This window comes from Carcharodon carcharias (assembly GCF_017639515.1).
Source record: "Carcharodon carcharias isolate sCarCar2 chromosome 29 unlocalized genomic scaffold, sCarCar2.pri SUPER_29_unloc_2, whole genome shotgun sequence".
In the NCBI taxonomy this organism is placed as follows: Eukaryota; Metazoa; Chordata; class Chondrichthyes; order Lamniformes; family Lamnidae; genus Carcharodon; species Carcharodon carcharias.
The window spans coordinates 1,851,156-1,867,553 of NW_024470665.1; the positions used below are offsets into that span (position 1 = coordinate 1,851,156).

The 16,398-nt window shown below is 60.5% G+C and overlaps 1 protein-coding gene across 1 annotated transcript in view; it reads right to left on the bottom strand.

Annotated features, from left to right (window-relative positions):
* Positions 1–16,398, bottom strand: part of kmt2bb (lysine (K)-specific methyltransferase 2Bb) — a 139,335-nt gene that overhangs the window by 7,994 nt on the left and 114,943 nt on the right. Inside the window, exons 32-36 of the mRNA XM_041181157.1 lie at positions 15,973–16,082; positions 14,004–14,246; positions 13,133–13,207; positions 12,632–12,806; positions 3,699–3,806 (exon numbers count right to left, since the gene is read on the bottom strand). Of these exons, the coding sequence (XP_041037091.1) occupies positions 3,699–3,806; positions 12,632–12,806; positions 13,133–13,207; positions 14,004–14,246; positions 15,973–16,082 (711 nt within the window). The remainder of the gene's footprint in view (positions 1–3,698; positions 3,807–12,631; positions 12,807–13,132; positions 13,208–14,003; positions 14,247–15,972; positions 16,083–16,398) is intronic.

Consider the following 16,398-nt stretch of genomic DNA (forward strand, 5'->3'; position numbering starts at 1 on the left):
GGTTCCTTGCCCTGATCTGTGGTGGAGAGGAGTCGGCACTGAGCGTCTGACCCGCCTTTGGGTGGAGAACCCAGGGAGCAGCAGTGAGGCAGGACTGAGAGAACCCAGGGAGCAGCAGTGAGGCAGGACCTAGAGAACCCAGGGAGCAGCAGTGAGGCAGGACGTAGAGAACCCAGGGAGCAGCAGTGAGGCAGGACCAAAAGAACCCAGGGAGCAGCAGCAGCAGTGAGGCAGGACCTGGAGAACCCAGGGAGCAGCAGTGAGGCAGGACTTAGAGAACCCAGGGAGCAGCAGTGAGGCAGGACCTGGAGAACCCAGGGAGCAGCAGTGAGGCAGGACCTGGAGAACCCAGGGAGCAGCAGTGAGGCAGGACCTGGAGAACCCAGGGAGCAGCAGTGAGGCAGGACCTGGAGAACCCAGGGAGCAGCAGTGAGGCAGGACCTAGAGAACCCAGGGAGCAGCAGTGAGGCAGGACCGAAAGAACCCAGGGAGCAGCAGTGAGGCAGGACCGAAAGAACCCAGGGAGCAGCAGTGAGGCAGGACCGAAAGAACCCAGGGAGCAGCAGTGAGGCAGGACCGAAAGAACCCAGGGAGCAGCAGTGAGGCAGGACCTGGAGAACCCAGGGAGCAGCAGCGAGGCAGGACAGAGAACCCAGGGAGCAGCAGCGAGGCAGGACCGAAAGAACCCAGGGAGCAGCAGTGAGGCAGGACCGAAAGAACCCAGGGAGCAGCAGTGAGGCAGGACCGAAAGAACCCAGGGAGCAGCAGTGAGGCAGGACCTAGAGAACCCAGGGAGCAGCAGTGAGGCAGGACCGAAAGAACCCAGGGAGCAGCAGTGAGGCAGGACCGAAAGAACCCAGGGAGCAGCAGTGAGGCAGGACCGAAAGAACCCAGGGAGGAGCAGTGAGGCAGGACCTGGAGAACCCAGGGAGCAGCAGCGAGGCAGGACAGAGAACCCAGGGAGCAGCAGCGAGGCAGGACTGAGAGAACCCAGGGAGCAGCAGCGAGGCAGGACCTAGAGAACCCAGGGAGCAGCAGTGAGGCAGGACCTAGAGAACCCAGGGAGCAGCAGTGAGGCAGGACCTAGAGAACCCAGGGAGCAGCAGTGAGGCAGGACCTAGAGAACCCAGGGAGCAGCAGTGAGGCAGGACCTAGAGAACCCAGGGAGCAGCAGTGAGGCAGGACCTAGAGAACCCAGGGAGCAGCAGTGAGGCAGGACCTAGAGAACCCAGGGAGCAGCAGTGAGGCAGGACCGAAAGAACCCAGGGAGCAGCAGTGAGGCAGGACCTAGAGAACCCAGGGAGCAGCAGTGAGGCAGGACCTAGAGAACCCAGAGAGCAGCAGTGAGGCAGGACCTAGAGAACCCAGGGAGCAGCAGTGAGGCAGGACCTAGAGAACCCAGGGAGCAGCAGTGAGGCAGGACCTAGAGAACCCAGGGAGCAGCAGTGAGGCAGGACCTAGAGAACCCAGGGAGCAGCAGTGAGGCAGGACCTAGAGAACCCAGGGAGCAGCAGTGAGGCAGGACCTAGAGAACCCAGGGAGCAGCAGTGAGGCAGGACCTAGAGAACCCAGGGAGCAGCAGTGAGGCAGGACCTAGAGAACCCAGGGAGCAGCAGTGAGGCAGGACCTAGAGAACCCAGGGAGCAGCAGTGAGGCAGGACCGAGAGAACCCAGGGAGCAGCAGTGAGGCAGGACCGAAAGAACCCAGAGAGCAGCAGTGAGGCAGGACCGAAAGAACCCAGGGAGCAGCAGTGAGGCAGGACCTAGAGAACCCAGGGAGCAGCAGTGAGGCAGGACCTAGAGAACCCAGGGAGCAGCAGTGAGGCAGGACCGAAAGAACCCAGGGAGCAGCAGCAGCAGTGAGGCAGGACCTGGAGAACCCAGGGAGCAGCAATGAGGCAGGACCTGGAGAACCCAGGGAGCAGCAGTGAGGCAGGACCTAGAGAACCCAGGGAGCAGCAGTGAGGCAGGACCTGGAGAACCCAGGGAGCAGCAGTGAGGCAGGACCGAGAGAACCCAGGGAGCAGCAGTGAGGCAGGACCGAAAGAACCCAGGGAGCAGCAGTGAGGCAGGACCGAAAGAACCCAGGGAGCAGCAGTGAGGCAGGACCTGGAGAACCCAGGGAGCAGCAGTGAGGCAGGACCGAAAGAACCCAGGGAGCAGCAGTGAGGCAGGACCGAAAGAACCCAGGGAGCAGCAGTGAGGCAGGACTTAGAGAACCCAGGGAGCAGCAGTGAGGCAGGACCTGGAGAACCCAGGGAGCAGCAGTGAGGCAGGACCTAGAGAACCCAGGGAGCAGCAGTGAGGCAGGACCTGGAGAACCCAGGGAGTAGCAGTGAGGCAGGACCGAAAGAACCCAGGGAGCAGCAGTGAGGCAGGACCTAGAGAACCCAGGGAGCAGCAGTGAGGCAGGACCTGGAGAACCCAGGGAGCAGCAGTGAGGCAGGACCGAAAGAACCCAGGGAGCAGCAGTGAGGCAGGACCGAAAGAACCCAGGGAGCAGCAGTGAGGCAGGACCTGGAGAACCCAGGGAGCAGCAGTGAGGCAGGACCTGGAGAACCCAGGGAGCAGCAGTGAGGCAGGACCGAAAGAACCCAGGGAGCAGCAGTGAGGCAGGACCGAAAGAACCCAGGGAGCAGCAGTGAGGCAGGACCGAAAGAACCCAGGGAGCAGCAGTGAGGCAGGACCGAAAGAACCCAGGGAGCAGCAGTGAGGCAGGACCTAGAGAACCCAGGGAGCAGCAGCAGCAGTGAGGCAGGACTGAGAACCCAAGGAGCAGCAGCAGCTGTGAGGCAGGACCTAGAGAACCCAGGGAGCAGCAGCAGTAGCGAGGCAGGACCTAGAGAACCCAGGGAGCAGCAGTGAGGCAGGACCAAGAGAACCCAGGGAGCAGCAGCGAGGCAGGACCTAGAGAACCCAGGGAGCAGCAGTGAGGCAGGACCAAGAGAACCCAGGGAGCAGCAGTGAGGCAGGACCAAGAGAACCCAGGGAGCAGCAGTGAGCCAGGACCAAGAGAACCCAGGGAGCAGCAGTGAGGCAGGACCGAGAGAACCCAGGCAGCAGCAGCAGCAGTGAGGCAGGACCGAGAGAACCCTGGGAGCAGCAGTGAGGCCGGACAGAGAGAACCCTGGAGAGTTTCGGTCTCCCATTTAAGGACAGATTTAATTGCATCAGAAGCGGTTCAGAGAATTTCCACTCGACCCTTCCCTGGGACGTAGGGGTTTTTGTCTGACGAGGAAGAGGTTGAGCAGGTTGGGCCCTGTATCCATTGGAGTTTAGAAGGAAGAGAGGCGACCTTATTGAAACACACAAGATCCTGAGGGGCCGTTGACAGGGTGGACACTGCAGGGGTGCGCGGGCTGGGGGGTGGGTGAATCTAGAACATGGGGCACATTTTAAAAATAAGGGGTCTCCCGCTGAAAGTGGAGGTGAGGAGGAATCTCTTCCCTCAGAGGGTCGAGAGTCTGTGGAACTCTCTTCCCCAGAGAGCAGTGGAGTTGGGTCACCGAATATATTCGAGGCTGAGTTAGAGAGAACATTAATCAACAAGGGGGTCAACGGTTACAGCGGGGGGGGGAGCAGACAGTGAAGTGGGGTTCAGACCATAATCAGATCAGCCATGATGTCATTGGTTGGAGGAACAGGCTCGATGGGCAGAATGCCCTCCTCCCATTCCTAATTACTGTGACCTTAAGTACCTGGCTGATTTTAGATGCACCTCATCTTCCTCCTCATCGACAAATCCGTATTCTGGAAGCTTCCGGTGCCGAGAGGCAAGGAAATTGAACATATCAAACGTCGATTTCCTGCGTGTTAGAAAACAAAATGTCAGACCCGCGTCCCGTCACCGTGCGGGGGAATCACAGACACGGACCCGTCACCGTGTGGGGGAATCACAGACACAGACCCACGGTCCCGTCACCGTGTGGGGGAATCACAGACACAGACCCGTCACCGTGTGGGGGAATCACAGACACAGACCCGCGTCCTGTCACAATGAGGGGGAATCACAGACACAGACCCGTCACCGTGTGGGGGAATCACAGACACAGACCCGCGTCCTGTCACCGTGTGGGTGAATCACAGACACAGACCCGTCACTGTGTGGGGGAATCACAGACACAGACCCACGTCCCGTCACCGTGTGGGGGAATCACAGACACAGAACCGCGTCCTGTCACCGTGTGGGGAAATCACAGACACAGACCCGTCACCGTCTGGGGGAATGACAGACACAGACCCGTCACCGTGTGGGGGAATCACAGACACAGACCCGTCACCGTGTGGGGAAATGACAGACACAGACCCGTCACCGCGTGGGGGAATGACAGACACAGACCCGTCACCGTGTGGGGGAATCACAGACACAGACCCACGTCCCCTCACCATGTGGGGGAATGACAGACACAGACCCGTCACCGTGTGGGGGAATGACAGACACAGACCCGCCACCGTGTGGTGGAATCACAGACACAGACACACGTCCTGTCACCATGTGGGGGAATCACAGACACAGACCCGCGTCCCGTCACCGTGTGGGGTATCACAGACACAGACCCACGTCCGTCACCGTGTGGGGGAATCACAGACACAGACCCATGTCCCGTCACCGTGTGGGGGAATCACAGACACAGACCCATGTCCCGTCACCGTGTGGGGGAATCACAGACACAGACCCATGTCCTGTCACCGTGTGGGGGAATCACAGACACAGACCCGCGTCCTGTCACCGTGTGGGGGAATCACAGACCCACGTTCCGTCACCGTGTGGGGGAATCACATACACAGACCCATGTCCCGTCACCGTGTGGGGGAATCACAGACACAGACCCACGACCCGTCACCGTGTGGGGGAATCACAGACACAGACCCACGTCCCGTCACCGTGTGGGGGAATCACAGACACAGACCCACGTCCCGTCACCATGTGGGGGAATCACAGACACAGACCCGTCACCGTGTGGGGGAATCACAGACACAGACCCACGTCCCGTCACCGTGTGGGGGAATCACAGACACAGACCCGTCACCGTCTTGGGGAATCACAGACACAGACCCGCGTCCCGTCACCGTGTGGGGGAATCACAGACACAGACCCGCGTCCCGTCACCGTGTGGGGAATCTCAGACACAGACCCACATCACGTCACCGTGTGGGGGTATCACAGACACAGACCCGTCACCGTGTGGGGGTATCACAGACACAGACCCGCGTCCCGTCACCGTGTGGGGGAATCACAGACACACATCCCGTCACCGTGTGGGGGAATCACAGACACAGACCCGTCACCGTGTGGGGGTATCACAGACACAGACCCGCGTCCCGTCACCGTGTGGGGGAATCACAGACACAGACCCGTCACCGTGTGGGGGAATCACACTCACAGACCCGTCACCGTGTGGGGGAATCACACTCACAGACCCGTCACCGTGTGGGGGAATCACAGACACAGACCCGCGTCCCGTCACCGTGTGGGGGAATCACAGACCTGTGTCCCGTCACCATGTGGGGGAATCACAGACACAGACCCGTCACCGTGTGGGGGAATCACACACTACAGACCCGCGTCCCGTCACCGTGTGGGGGAATCACAGACACAGACCCACGTCCCGTCACCGTGTGGGGGAATCACAGACACAGACCCGTCACCGTGTGTGGGAATCACAGACACAGACCCGCGTCCCGTCACCGTGTGGGGGAATCACAGACACAGACCCGCGTCCTGTCACAGTGTGGGGGAATCACAGACACAGACCTGCGTCCTGTCACCGTGTGGGGGAATCACAGACACAGACCCGCGTCCCGTCACCGTGTGGGGGAATCACAGACACAGACCCACGACCCGTCACCGTGTGGGGGAATCACAGACACAGACCCACGTCCCGTCACCGTGTGGGGGAATCACAGACACAGACCCGTCACCGTGTGGGGGAATCACAGACACAGACCCGCGTCCTGTCACCGTGTGGGTGAATCACAGACACAGACACGTCACCGTGTGGGGGAATCACAGACACAGACCCACGTCCCGTCACCGTGTGGGGGAATCACAGACACAGACCCGCGTCCCGTCACCGTGTGGGGGAATCACAGACACAGACCCGTCACCGTGTGGGGCAATCACAGACACAGACCCGTCACCGAGTGGGGGAATGACAGACACAGACCCGTCACCGTGTGGGGGAATGACAGACACAGACCCGTCACCGTGTGGGGGAATGACAGACACAGACCCGTCACCGTGTGGGGGAATCACAGACACAGAAACACGTCCCGTCACCATGTGGGGGAATCACAGACACAGACCCGCGTCCCGTCACCGTGTGGGGGAATGACAGACACAGACCCACGTCTGTCACCGTGTGGGGGAATCACAGACACAGACCCACGTCTGTCACCGTGTGGGGGAATCACAGACACAGACCCGTCACCGTGTGGGGGAATCACAGACAAAGACACATGTCCCGTCACCGTGTGGGGTAATCACAGACACAGACCCGCGTCCTGTCACAGTGTGGGGGAATCACAGACACAGACCTGCGTCCTGTCACCGTGTGGGGGAATCACAGACACAGACCCGCGTCCCGTCACCGTGTGGGGGAATCACAGACACAGACCCACGTCCCGTCACCGTGTGGGGGAATCACAGACACAGACCCACGTCCCGTCACCGTGTGGGGGAATCACAGACACAGACCCGCGTCCTGTCACCGTGTGGGGGAATCACAGACACAGACCCATCACTGTGTGGGGGAATCACAGACACAGACCCACGTCCCGTCACCGTGTGGGGGAATCACAGACACAGACCCGCGTCCCGTCACCGTGTGGGGGAATCACAGACACAGACCCTCGTCCCGTCACCGTGTGGGGGAATCACAGACACAGACCCGTCACCGTGTGGGGGAATCACAGACACAGACCCGTCACCGTGTGGGGGAATCACAGACACAGACCCGTCACCGAGTGGGGGAATGACAGACACAGACCCGTCACCGAGTGGGGGAATCACAGACACAGACCCGTCACCGTGTGGTGGAATCACAGACACAGACAAACGTCCCGTCACCGTGTGGGGGAATCACAGACACAGACCTGCGTCCCGTCACCGTGTGGGGGAATCACAGACACAGACCCACGTCCGTCACCGTGTGGGGGAATCACAGACACAGACCCAAGTCCGTCACCGTGTGGGGGAATCACAGACACAGACCCGTCACCGTGTGGGGGAATCACAGACAAAGACACACGTCCCGTCACCGTGTGGGGGAATCACAGACACAGACCCACGTCCCGTCACCGTGTGGGGGATCACAGACACAGACCCATGTCCCGTCACCGTGTGGGGGAATCACAGACACAGACCCATGTCCCGTCACCGTGTGGGGGAATCACAGACACAGACCCATGTCCCGTCACCGTGTGGGGGAATCACAGACACAGACCCGCGTCCTGTCACCGTGTGGGGGAATCACAGACCCATGTTCCGTCACCGTGTGGGGGAATCACAGACACAGACCCACGTCCCGTCACCGTGTGGGGGAATCACAGACACAGACCCACGTCCCGTCACCGTGTGGGGGAATCACAGACACAGACCCACGTCCCGTCACCGTGTGGGGGAATCACAGACACAGACCCGCGTCCCGTCACCGTGTGGGGAATCTCAGACACAGACCCACATCACGTCACCTTGTGGGGGTATCACAGACACAGACCCGTCACCGTGTGGGGGTATCACAGACACAGACCCGCGTCCCGTCACCGTGTGGGGGAATCACAGACACACATCCCGTCACCGTGTGGGGGAATCACAGACACAGACCCGTCACCGTGTGGGGGTATCACAGACACAGACCCGCGTCCCGTCACCGTGTGGGGGAATCACAGACACAGACCCGTCACCGTGTGGGGGAATCACACTCACAGACCCGTCACCATGTGGGGGAATCACACTCACAGACCCGTCACCGTGTGGGGGAATCACAGACACAGACCCGCGTCCCGTCACCGTGTGGGGGAATCACAGACCTGTGTCCCGTCACCATGTGGGGGAATCACAGACACAGACCCGTCACCGTGTGGGGGAATCACACACTACAGACCCGCGTCCCGTCACCGTGTGGGGGAATCACAGACACAGACCCACGTCCCGTCACCGTGTGGGGAAATCACAGACACAGACCCGTCACCGTGTGTGGGAATCACAGACACAGACCCGCGTCCCGTCACCGTGTGGGGGAATCACAGACACAGACCCGCGTCCCGTCACAGTGTGGGGGAATCACAGACACAGACCTGCGTCCTGTCACCGTGTGGGGGAATCACAGACACAGACCCGCGTCCCGTCACCGTGTGGGGGAATCACAGACACAGACCCACGTCCCGTCACCGTGTGGGGGAATCACAGACACAGACCCACGTCCCGTCACCGTGTGGGGGAATCACAGACACAGACCCGTCACCGTGTGGGGGAATCACAGACACAGACCCGCGTCCTGTCACCGTGTGGGTGAATCACAGACACAGACACGTCACCGTGTGGGGGAATCACAGACACAGACACGTCACCGTGTGGGGGAATCACAGACACAGACCCACGTCCCGTCACCGTGTGGGGGAATCACAGACACAGACCCGTGTCCCGTCACCGTGTGGGGGAATCACAGACACAGACCCGTCACCGTGTGGGGGAATCACAGACACAGACCCGTCACCGAGTGGGGGAATGACAGACACAGACCCGTCACCGTGTGGGGGAATGACAGACACAGACCCGTCACCGTGTGGGGGAATGACAGACACAGACCCGTCACCGTGTGGGGGAATCACAGACACAGACCCGTCACCGTGTGGTGGAATCACAGACACAGACCTGCGTCCCGTCACCGTGTGGGGGAATCACAGACACAGACCCATGTCCGTCACCGTGTGGGGGAATCACAGACACAGACCCAAGTCCGTCACCGTGTGGGGGAATCACAGACACAGACCCGTCACCGTGTGGGGGAATCACAGACAAAGACACACGTCCCGTCACCGTGTGGGGGAATCACAGACACAGACCCACGTCCCGTCACCGTGTGGGGGAATCACAGACACAGACCCATGTCCCGTCACCGTGTGGGGGAATCACAGACACAGACCCGTCACCGTGTGGGGGAATCACACTCACAGACCCGTCACCGTGTGGGGGAATCACACTCACAGACCCGTCACCGTGTGGGGGAATCACACTCACAGACCCGTCACCGTGTGGGGGAATCACAGACACAGACCCGCGTCCCGTCACCGTGTGGGGGAATCACAGACCTGTGTCCCGTCACCATGTGGGGGAATCACAGACACAGACCCGTCACCGTGTGGGGGAATCACACACTACAGACCCGCGTCCCGTCACCGTGTGGGGGAATCACAGACACAGACCCACGTCCCGTCACCGTGTGGGGGAATCACAGACACAGACCCGTCACCGTGTGTGGGAATCACAGACACAGACCCGCGTCCCGTCACCGTGTGGGGGAATCACAGACACAGACCCGCGTCCTGTCACAGTGTGGGGGAATCACAGACACAGACCTGCGTCCTGTCACCGTGTGGGGGAATCACAGACACAGACCCGCGTCCCGTCACCGTGTGGGGGAATCACAGACACAGACCCACGTCCCGTCACCGTGTGGGGGAATCACAGACACAGATCCACGTCCCGTCACCGTGTGGGGGAATCACAGACACAGACCCGTCACCGTGTGGGGGAATGACAGACACAGACCCGCGTCCTGTCACCGTGTGGGTGAATCACAGACACAGACACGTCACCGTGTGGGGGAATCACAGACACAGACCCACGTCCCGTCACCGTGTGGGGGAATCACAGACACAGACCCGTGTCCCGTCACCGTGTGGGGGAATCACAGACACAGACCCGTCACCGTGTGGGGGAATCACAGACACAGACCCGTCACCGAGTGGGGGAATGACAGACACAGACCCGTCACCGTGTGGGGGAATGACAGACACAGACCCGTCACCGTGTGGGGGAATGACAGACACAAACCCGTCACCGTGTGGTGGAATCACAGACACAGAAACACGTCCCGTCACCATGTGGGGGAATCACAGACACAGACCCGCGTCCCGTCACCGTGTGGGGGAATCACAGACACAGACCCACGTCTGTCACCGTGTGGGGGAATCACAGACACAGACCCGTCACCGTGTGGGGGAATCACAGACAAAGACACACGTCCCGTCACCGTGTGGGGGAATCACAGACACAGACCCGCGTCCTGTCACAGTGTGGGGGAATCACAGACACAGACCTGCGTCCTGTCACCGTGTGGGGGAATCACAGACACAGACCCGCGTCCCGGTCACCGTGTGGGGGAATCACAGACACAGACCCACGTCCCGTCACCGTGTGGGGGAATCACAGACACAGACCCACGTCCCGTCACCGTGTGGGGGAATCACAGACACAGACCCGTCACCGTGTGGGGGAATCACAGACACAGACCCGCGTCCTGTCACCGTGTGGGTGAATCACAGACACAGACCCGTCACTGTGTGGGGGAATCACAGACACAGACCCACGTCCCGTCACCGTGTGGGGGAATCACAGACACAGACCCGTCACCGTGTGGGGGAATCACAGACACAGACCCGTCACCGTGTGGGGGAATCACAGACACAGACCCGTCACCGTGTGGGGGAATCACAGACACAGACCCGTCACCGTGTGGGGGAATCACAGACACAGACCCGTCACCGAGTGGGGGAATGACAGACACAGACCCGTCACCGTGTGGGGGAATCACAGACACAGACCCGTCACCGTGTGGTGGAATCACAGACACAGACACACGTCCCGTCACCGTGTGGGGGAATCACAGACACAGACCCACGTCCCGTCACCGTGTGGGGGAATCACAGACACAGACCCACGTCCGTCACCGTGTGGGGGAATCACAGACACAGACCCACGTCCGTCACCGTGTAGGGGAATCACAGACACAGACCCGTCACCGTGTGGGGGAATCACAGACAAAGACACACGTCCCGTCACCGTGTGGGGGAATCACAGACACAGACCCACGTCCCGTCACCGTGTGGGGGAATCACAGACACAGACCCATGTCCCGTCACCGTGTGGGGGAATCACAGACACAGACCCATGTCCCGTCACCGTGTGGGGGAATCACAGACACAGACCCATGTCCCGTCACCGTGTGGGGGAATCACAGACACAGACCCGCGTCCTGTCACCGTGTGGGGGAATCACAGACCCATGTTCCGTCACCGTGTGGGGGAATCACAGACACAGACCCACGTCCCGTCACCGTGTGGGGGAATCACAGACACAGACCCACGTCCCGTCACCGTGTGGGGGAATCACAGACCCACGTTCCGTCACCGTGTGGGGGAATCACAGACACAGACCCACGTCCCGTCACCGTGTGGGGGAATCACAGACACAGACACACGTCCCGTCACCGTGTGGGGGAATCACAGACCCACGTTCCGTCACCGTGTGGGGGAATCATAGACACAGACCCGTCACCGTGTGGGGGAATCACACTCACAGACCCGTCACCGTGTGGGGGAATCACAGACACAGACCCGCGTCCCGTCACTGTGTGGGGGAATCACAGACACAGACCCACATCACGTCACCGTGTGGGGGTATCACAGACACAGACCCACATCACGTCACCGTGTGGGGGTATCACAGACACAGACCCGCGTCCCGTCACCGTGTGGGGGAATCACAGACACAGACCCACATCACGTCACCGTGTGGGGGAATCACAGACACAGACCCGCGTCCCGTCACCGTATGGGGGAATCACAGACCCACATCCCGTCACCGTGTGGGGGAATCACAGACACAGACCCGTCACCGTGTGGGGGAATCACACTCACAGACCCGTCACCGTGTGGGGGAATCACAGACACAGACCCGCGTCCCGTCACCGTGTGGGGGAATCATAGACCTGTGTCCCGTCACCATGTGGGGGAATCACAGACACAGACCCGTCACCGTGTGGGGGAATCACACACTACAGACCCGCGTCCCGTCACCGTGTGGGGGAATCACAGACACAGACCCACGTCCCGTCACCGTGTGGGGGAATCACAGACACAGACCCGTCACCGTGTGTGGGAATCACAGACACAGACCCGCGTCCCGTCACCGTGTGGGGGAATCACAGACACAGACCCGCGTCCTGTCACAGTGTGGGGGAATCACAGACACAGACCTGCGTCCTGTCACCGTGTGGGGGAATCACAGACACAGACCCGCGTCCCGTCACCGTGTGGGGAATCACAGACACAGACCCATGTCCCGTCACCGTGTGGGGGAATCACAGACACAGACCCACGTCCCGTCACCGTGTGGGGGAATCACAGACACAGACCCGTCACCGTGTGGGGGAATCACAGACACATACCCACTTCCCGTCACCGTGTGGGGGAATCACACACACAGACCCACGTCCCGTCACCGTGTGGGGGAATCACAGACACAGACCCGCGTCCTGTCACAATGTGGGGGAATCACAGACACAGACCCGCGTCCTGTCACCTGCGAGTGGCGATGAATCACAGACAATGCAGATTTACTCCCTACCTACTCCCAACTTCAGCCCGGACGCAGCCGTGTGGATTAATCGGAAGCTCATCCACCTCAGCGTGTTTGTGAAAGCGAAACTTGTATTTCCTGCAGTTCTTGGCCCCAGCCAACTGCTCGACAAGGAAAAGTACGGCATCGTGTGTTAGTCCGAGACACCGGGGGCCACTCATACCTGCAATACAGGAAAAGGCAATGAGCTCAGTAATAAGGCAAATCAGTGTCGAGCTGAAAGCACCCGGCGGGGTCAAAGCGACGGGGCCGGGGGTCAGGGGGGGTCACTTCTCTGCGCGTGTGTCTCCTGGGGTGGATGGTGTCTCTACAGCATGTGGAACATGAGAGAGCGAGGGACAGGGGCGGGCGGAGGAAGCGAGCGAGGGACAGGGGCGGGCGGAGGGAGGGAGAGAGAAGTTCTACAAGAGATGGTGTGTGTGTGTCTGTCTCCAGAGGGCAGGGGGTGTTCCTACAACATGTACCCTTTACGGCAGTGTTTTCGCTCACCTGTGAATGAGATCTGCTTCAGACGAGCGTTTGCTCGAGCTTCCAGCACCTTGTCCAGCACCGCTTTCCACGCCACTATCCAGAGAGGGGGATGGGAGACAGAGAGGGGACGGGACAGAGGGCGAGGGCGAGAGAGAGAGAGAGAGAGAGAGAGACAGAGACAGGGAGAGAGAGAGGAGGGCAAGGGAGGAAGATAGCGAGGCAGAGAGATGGATGAGGAACACAAGGAGCAGAGGGAGGGAGGGAAAAACAACAAAAATGAGTTTTGTTGAATTTCAATCACCAGGTTATAATCGTCGGTTAATAATTGGTGGTGTCACCCAGTCAGTGCTCACAATACTCAAGAGAGATGACGACGTTCCCTCACGCCTCTTGGAACAGCAGCCTTGGGAACGTCTACATCCGGCTAAAAGGATCCCAGTTTAATAACTTACCAAAAAACGGCCCCTCCATCAGTGCGGCACTCCCTCAGTACTGACCCTTCGATAGTGCAGCACTCCCTCAGTACTGACCCATCGACAGTGCAGCACTCCCTCAGTACTGACCCTCTGACAGTGCGGCACTCCCTTAGTACTGACCCTCCGACAGTGCAGCACTCCCTCAGTACTGACCCTCCAACAGTGCGGCACTCCCTCAGTACTGACTCTTCGATAGTGCAGCACTCCCTCAATACTGACCCTCTGACAGTGCGGCACTCCCTCAGTACTGACCCTCCGACAGTGCAGCACTCCCTCAGTACTGACCCTCTGACAGTGCGGCACTCCCTCAGTACCTCCTACCTCAGTTGCAAAGTCTACAGCCCCTGAGCTATGAGTGTTATTCGGCTGCACTGCACTCACACAACACCCCCCGCCCCCCGATCTCTACTCACCATCTATGCTGTCTGCACACACACTGAAGCCGTCGTCACTTGTGATTTCGAACCGCAAATGAGGCCCGTTCTTTTTTAACGTCTCCGACCCCCGCCAGTTCTCTTTGTCCTTCTCGTCCTTTTCGTCCTCTTCTGCCTCCTCATCATCATCATCATCCTCATCTTCCTCCTCCTCTTCCTCTTCCTCCTCCTCCTCCTCGTGAGTGGTAGAGGCTATCGATTCGTCCTCTGAGCTCAGCTCAGCTGCAGAAGGGTGGGTTTCAGGGGGAGGGGGTGTGGGGTGGATGCAGAGAAAGAGCTGTTTACAAAGAGCTCCTGCAGGCCGCACTGCTTCTTCCAGAGCTCAGGAAGACAGGGTCAGCCTTCAATATCTCACAGTGCTCTAACATCCAAACCCCAAAACCCAACGCGCGAGTCAGGAAGAGGCGGTGGTGACAGGTGAGAGAGCAGGAGAGAGAGAGAGAGAGAGAGAGAGGGTATGCACGCGAGCGGGTGCCAGAGCACGAAAGAGGGAGAGACGCACCAGAGCACGAGAGAGAGAGCGAACCAGAGCGCGCGAGAGAGAGAGAGCGCGCACGAGAGAGGGAGAGCGCGCACGAGAGAGGGAGAGCGCGCACGAGAGAGGGAGAGCGCGCACGAGAGAGGGAGAGCGCGCACGAGAGAGGGAGAGCGCGCACGAGAGAGGGAGAGCGCGCACGAGAGAGGGAGAGCGCGCACGAGAGAGGGAGAGCGCGCACGAGAGAGGGAGAGCGCGCACGAGAGAGGGAGCGCGCGCACGAGAGAGGGAGCGCGCGCACGAGAGAGGGAGCGCGCGCACGAGAGAGGGAGCGCGCGCACGAGAGAGGGAGCGCGCGCACGAGAGAGGGAGCGCGCACGAGAGAGAGCGCGCACGAGAGAGAGAGCGCGCACGAGAGAGAGAGCGCGCACGAGAGAGAGAGCGCGCACGAGAGAGAGCGCGCACGAGAGAGAGAGCGCGCACGAGAGAGAGAGCGCGCACGAGAGCGCGCGCACGAGAGAGAGCGCGCAAGAGAGCACGCACGAGAGAGAGAGCGCGCACGAGAGAGAGAGCGCGCACGAGAGAGAGAGCGCGCACGAGAGAGAGAGCGCGCACGAGAGAGAGAGCGCGCACGAGAGAGCGAACCAGATCGCGAGAGAGAGCGAGCCAGAGCGCGAGAGAGAGCGAGCCAGAGCGCGAGCCAGAGCGCGAGAGAGAGCGAGCCAGAGCGCGAGAGAGAGCGAGCCAGAGCGCGAGAGAGAGCGAGCCAGAGCGCGAGAGAGAGCGAGCCAGAGCGCGAGAGAGAGCGAGCCAGAGCGCGAGAGAGAGCGAGCCAGAGCGCGAGAGAGAGCGAGCCAGAGCGCGAGAGAGAGCGAGCCAGAGCGCGAGAGAGAGCGAGCCAGAGCGCGAGAGAGAGCGAGCCAGAGCGCGAGAGAGAGCGAGCCAGAGCGCGAGAGAGAGCGAGCCAGAGCGCGAGAGAGAGCGAGCCAGAGCGCGAGAGAGAGCGAGCCAGAGCGCGAGAGAGAGCGAGCCAGAGCGCGAGAGAGAGCGAGCCAGAGCGCGAGAGAGAGCGAGCCAGAGCGCGGGCGAGCCAGAGAGAGAGCGAGCCAGAGAGAGAGCGAGCCAGAGAGAGAGCGAGCCAGAGAGAGAGCGAGCCAGAGAGAGAGCGAGCCAGAGAGAGAGCGAGCCAGAGAGAGAGCGAGCCAGAGAGAGAGCGAGCCAGAGAGAGAGCGACCCAGAGAGAGAGCGAGCCAGAGAGAGAGCGAGCCAGAGAGAGAGCGAGCCAGAGCGCGAGAGGGTATTACAGAGATAGGGAAGGGCTTGGGCGGATTGGAAAACAAGCTTTGCTCTTTCCCCAGAGACCTGTCATTATACCTTCTTAGCCCCAAGAATCCAATTCAATTACCTCCCACGCAATCTGCCCCACAACAAACCCTCTATCCACCCCACTCCCACCAGGAGCTCCCACACTACCTGAACAGTGCTTCCATTCTCTGGTAGGAGTGCGACGGTTGCTGTAACGACTGCAGTCTCGCATTGACAGGCCGCTTAGACGGGACGATGGGTCTTCAATCTGTTCTGACCTGGAAGTTGGAGCAGAGAGGGTGAGGGAGAAAACACTGGAGTCAGGATAAATGTTACATTGATATTCCTGCATTCAGAGAGTCAGTACTGAGGGAGTGCTGCACTGTCGGAGGGTCAGTGCTGAGGGTGTGCCGCACTGTCGGAGGGTCAGTGCTGAGGGTGTGCCGCACTGTCGGAGGGTCAGTGCTGAGGGTGTGCCGCACTGTCGGAGGGTCAGTGCTGAGGGTGTGCCGCACTGTCGGAGGGTCAGTGCTGAGGGTGTGCCGCACTGTCGGAGGGTCAGTGCTGAGGGTGTGCCGCACTGTCGGAGGGTCA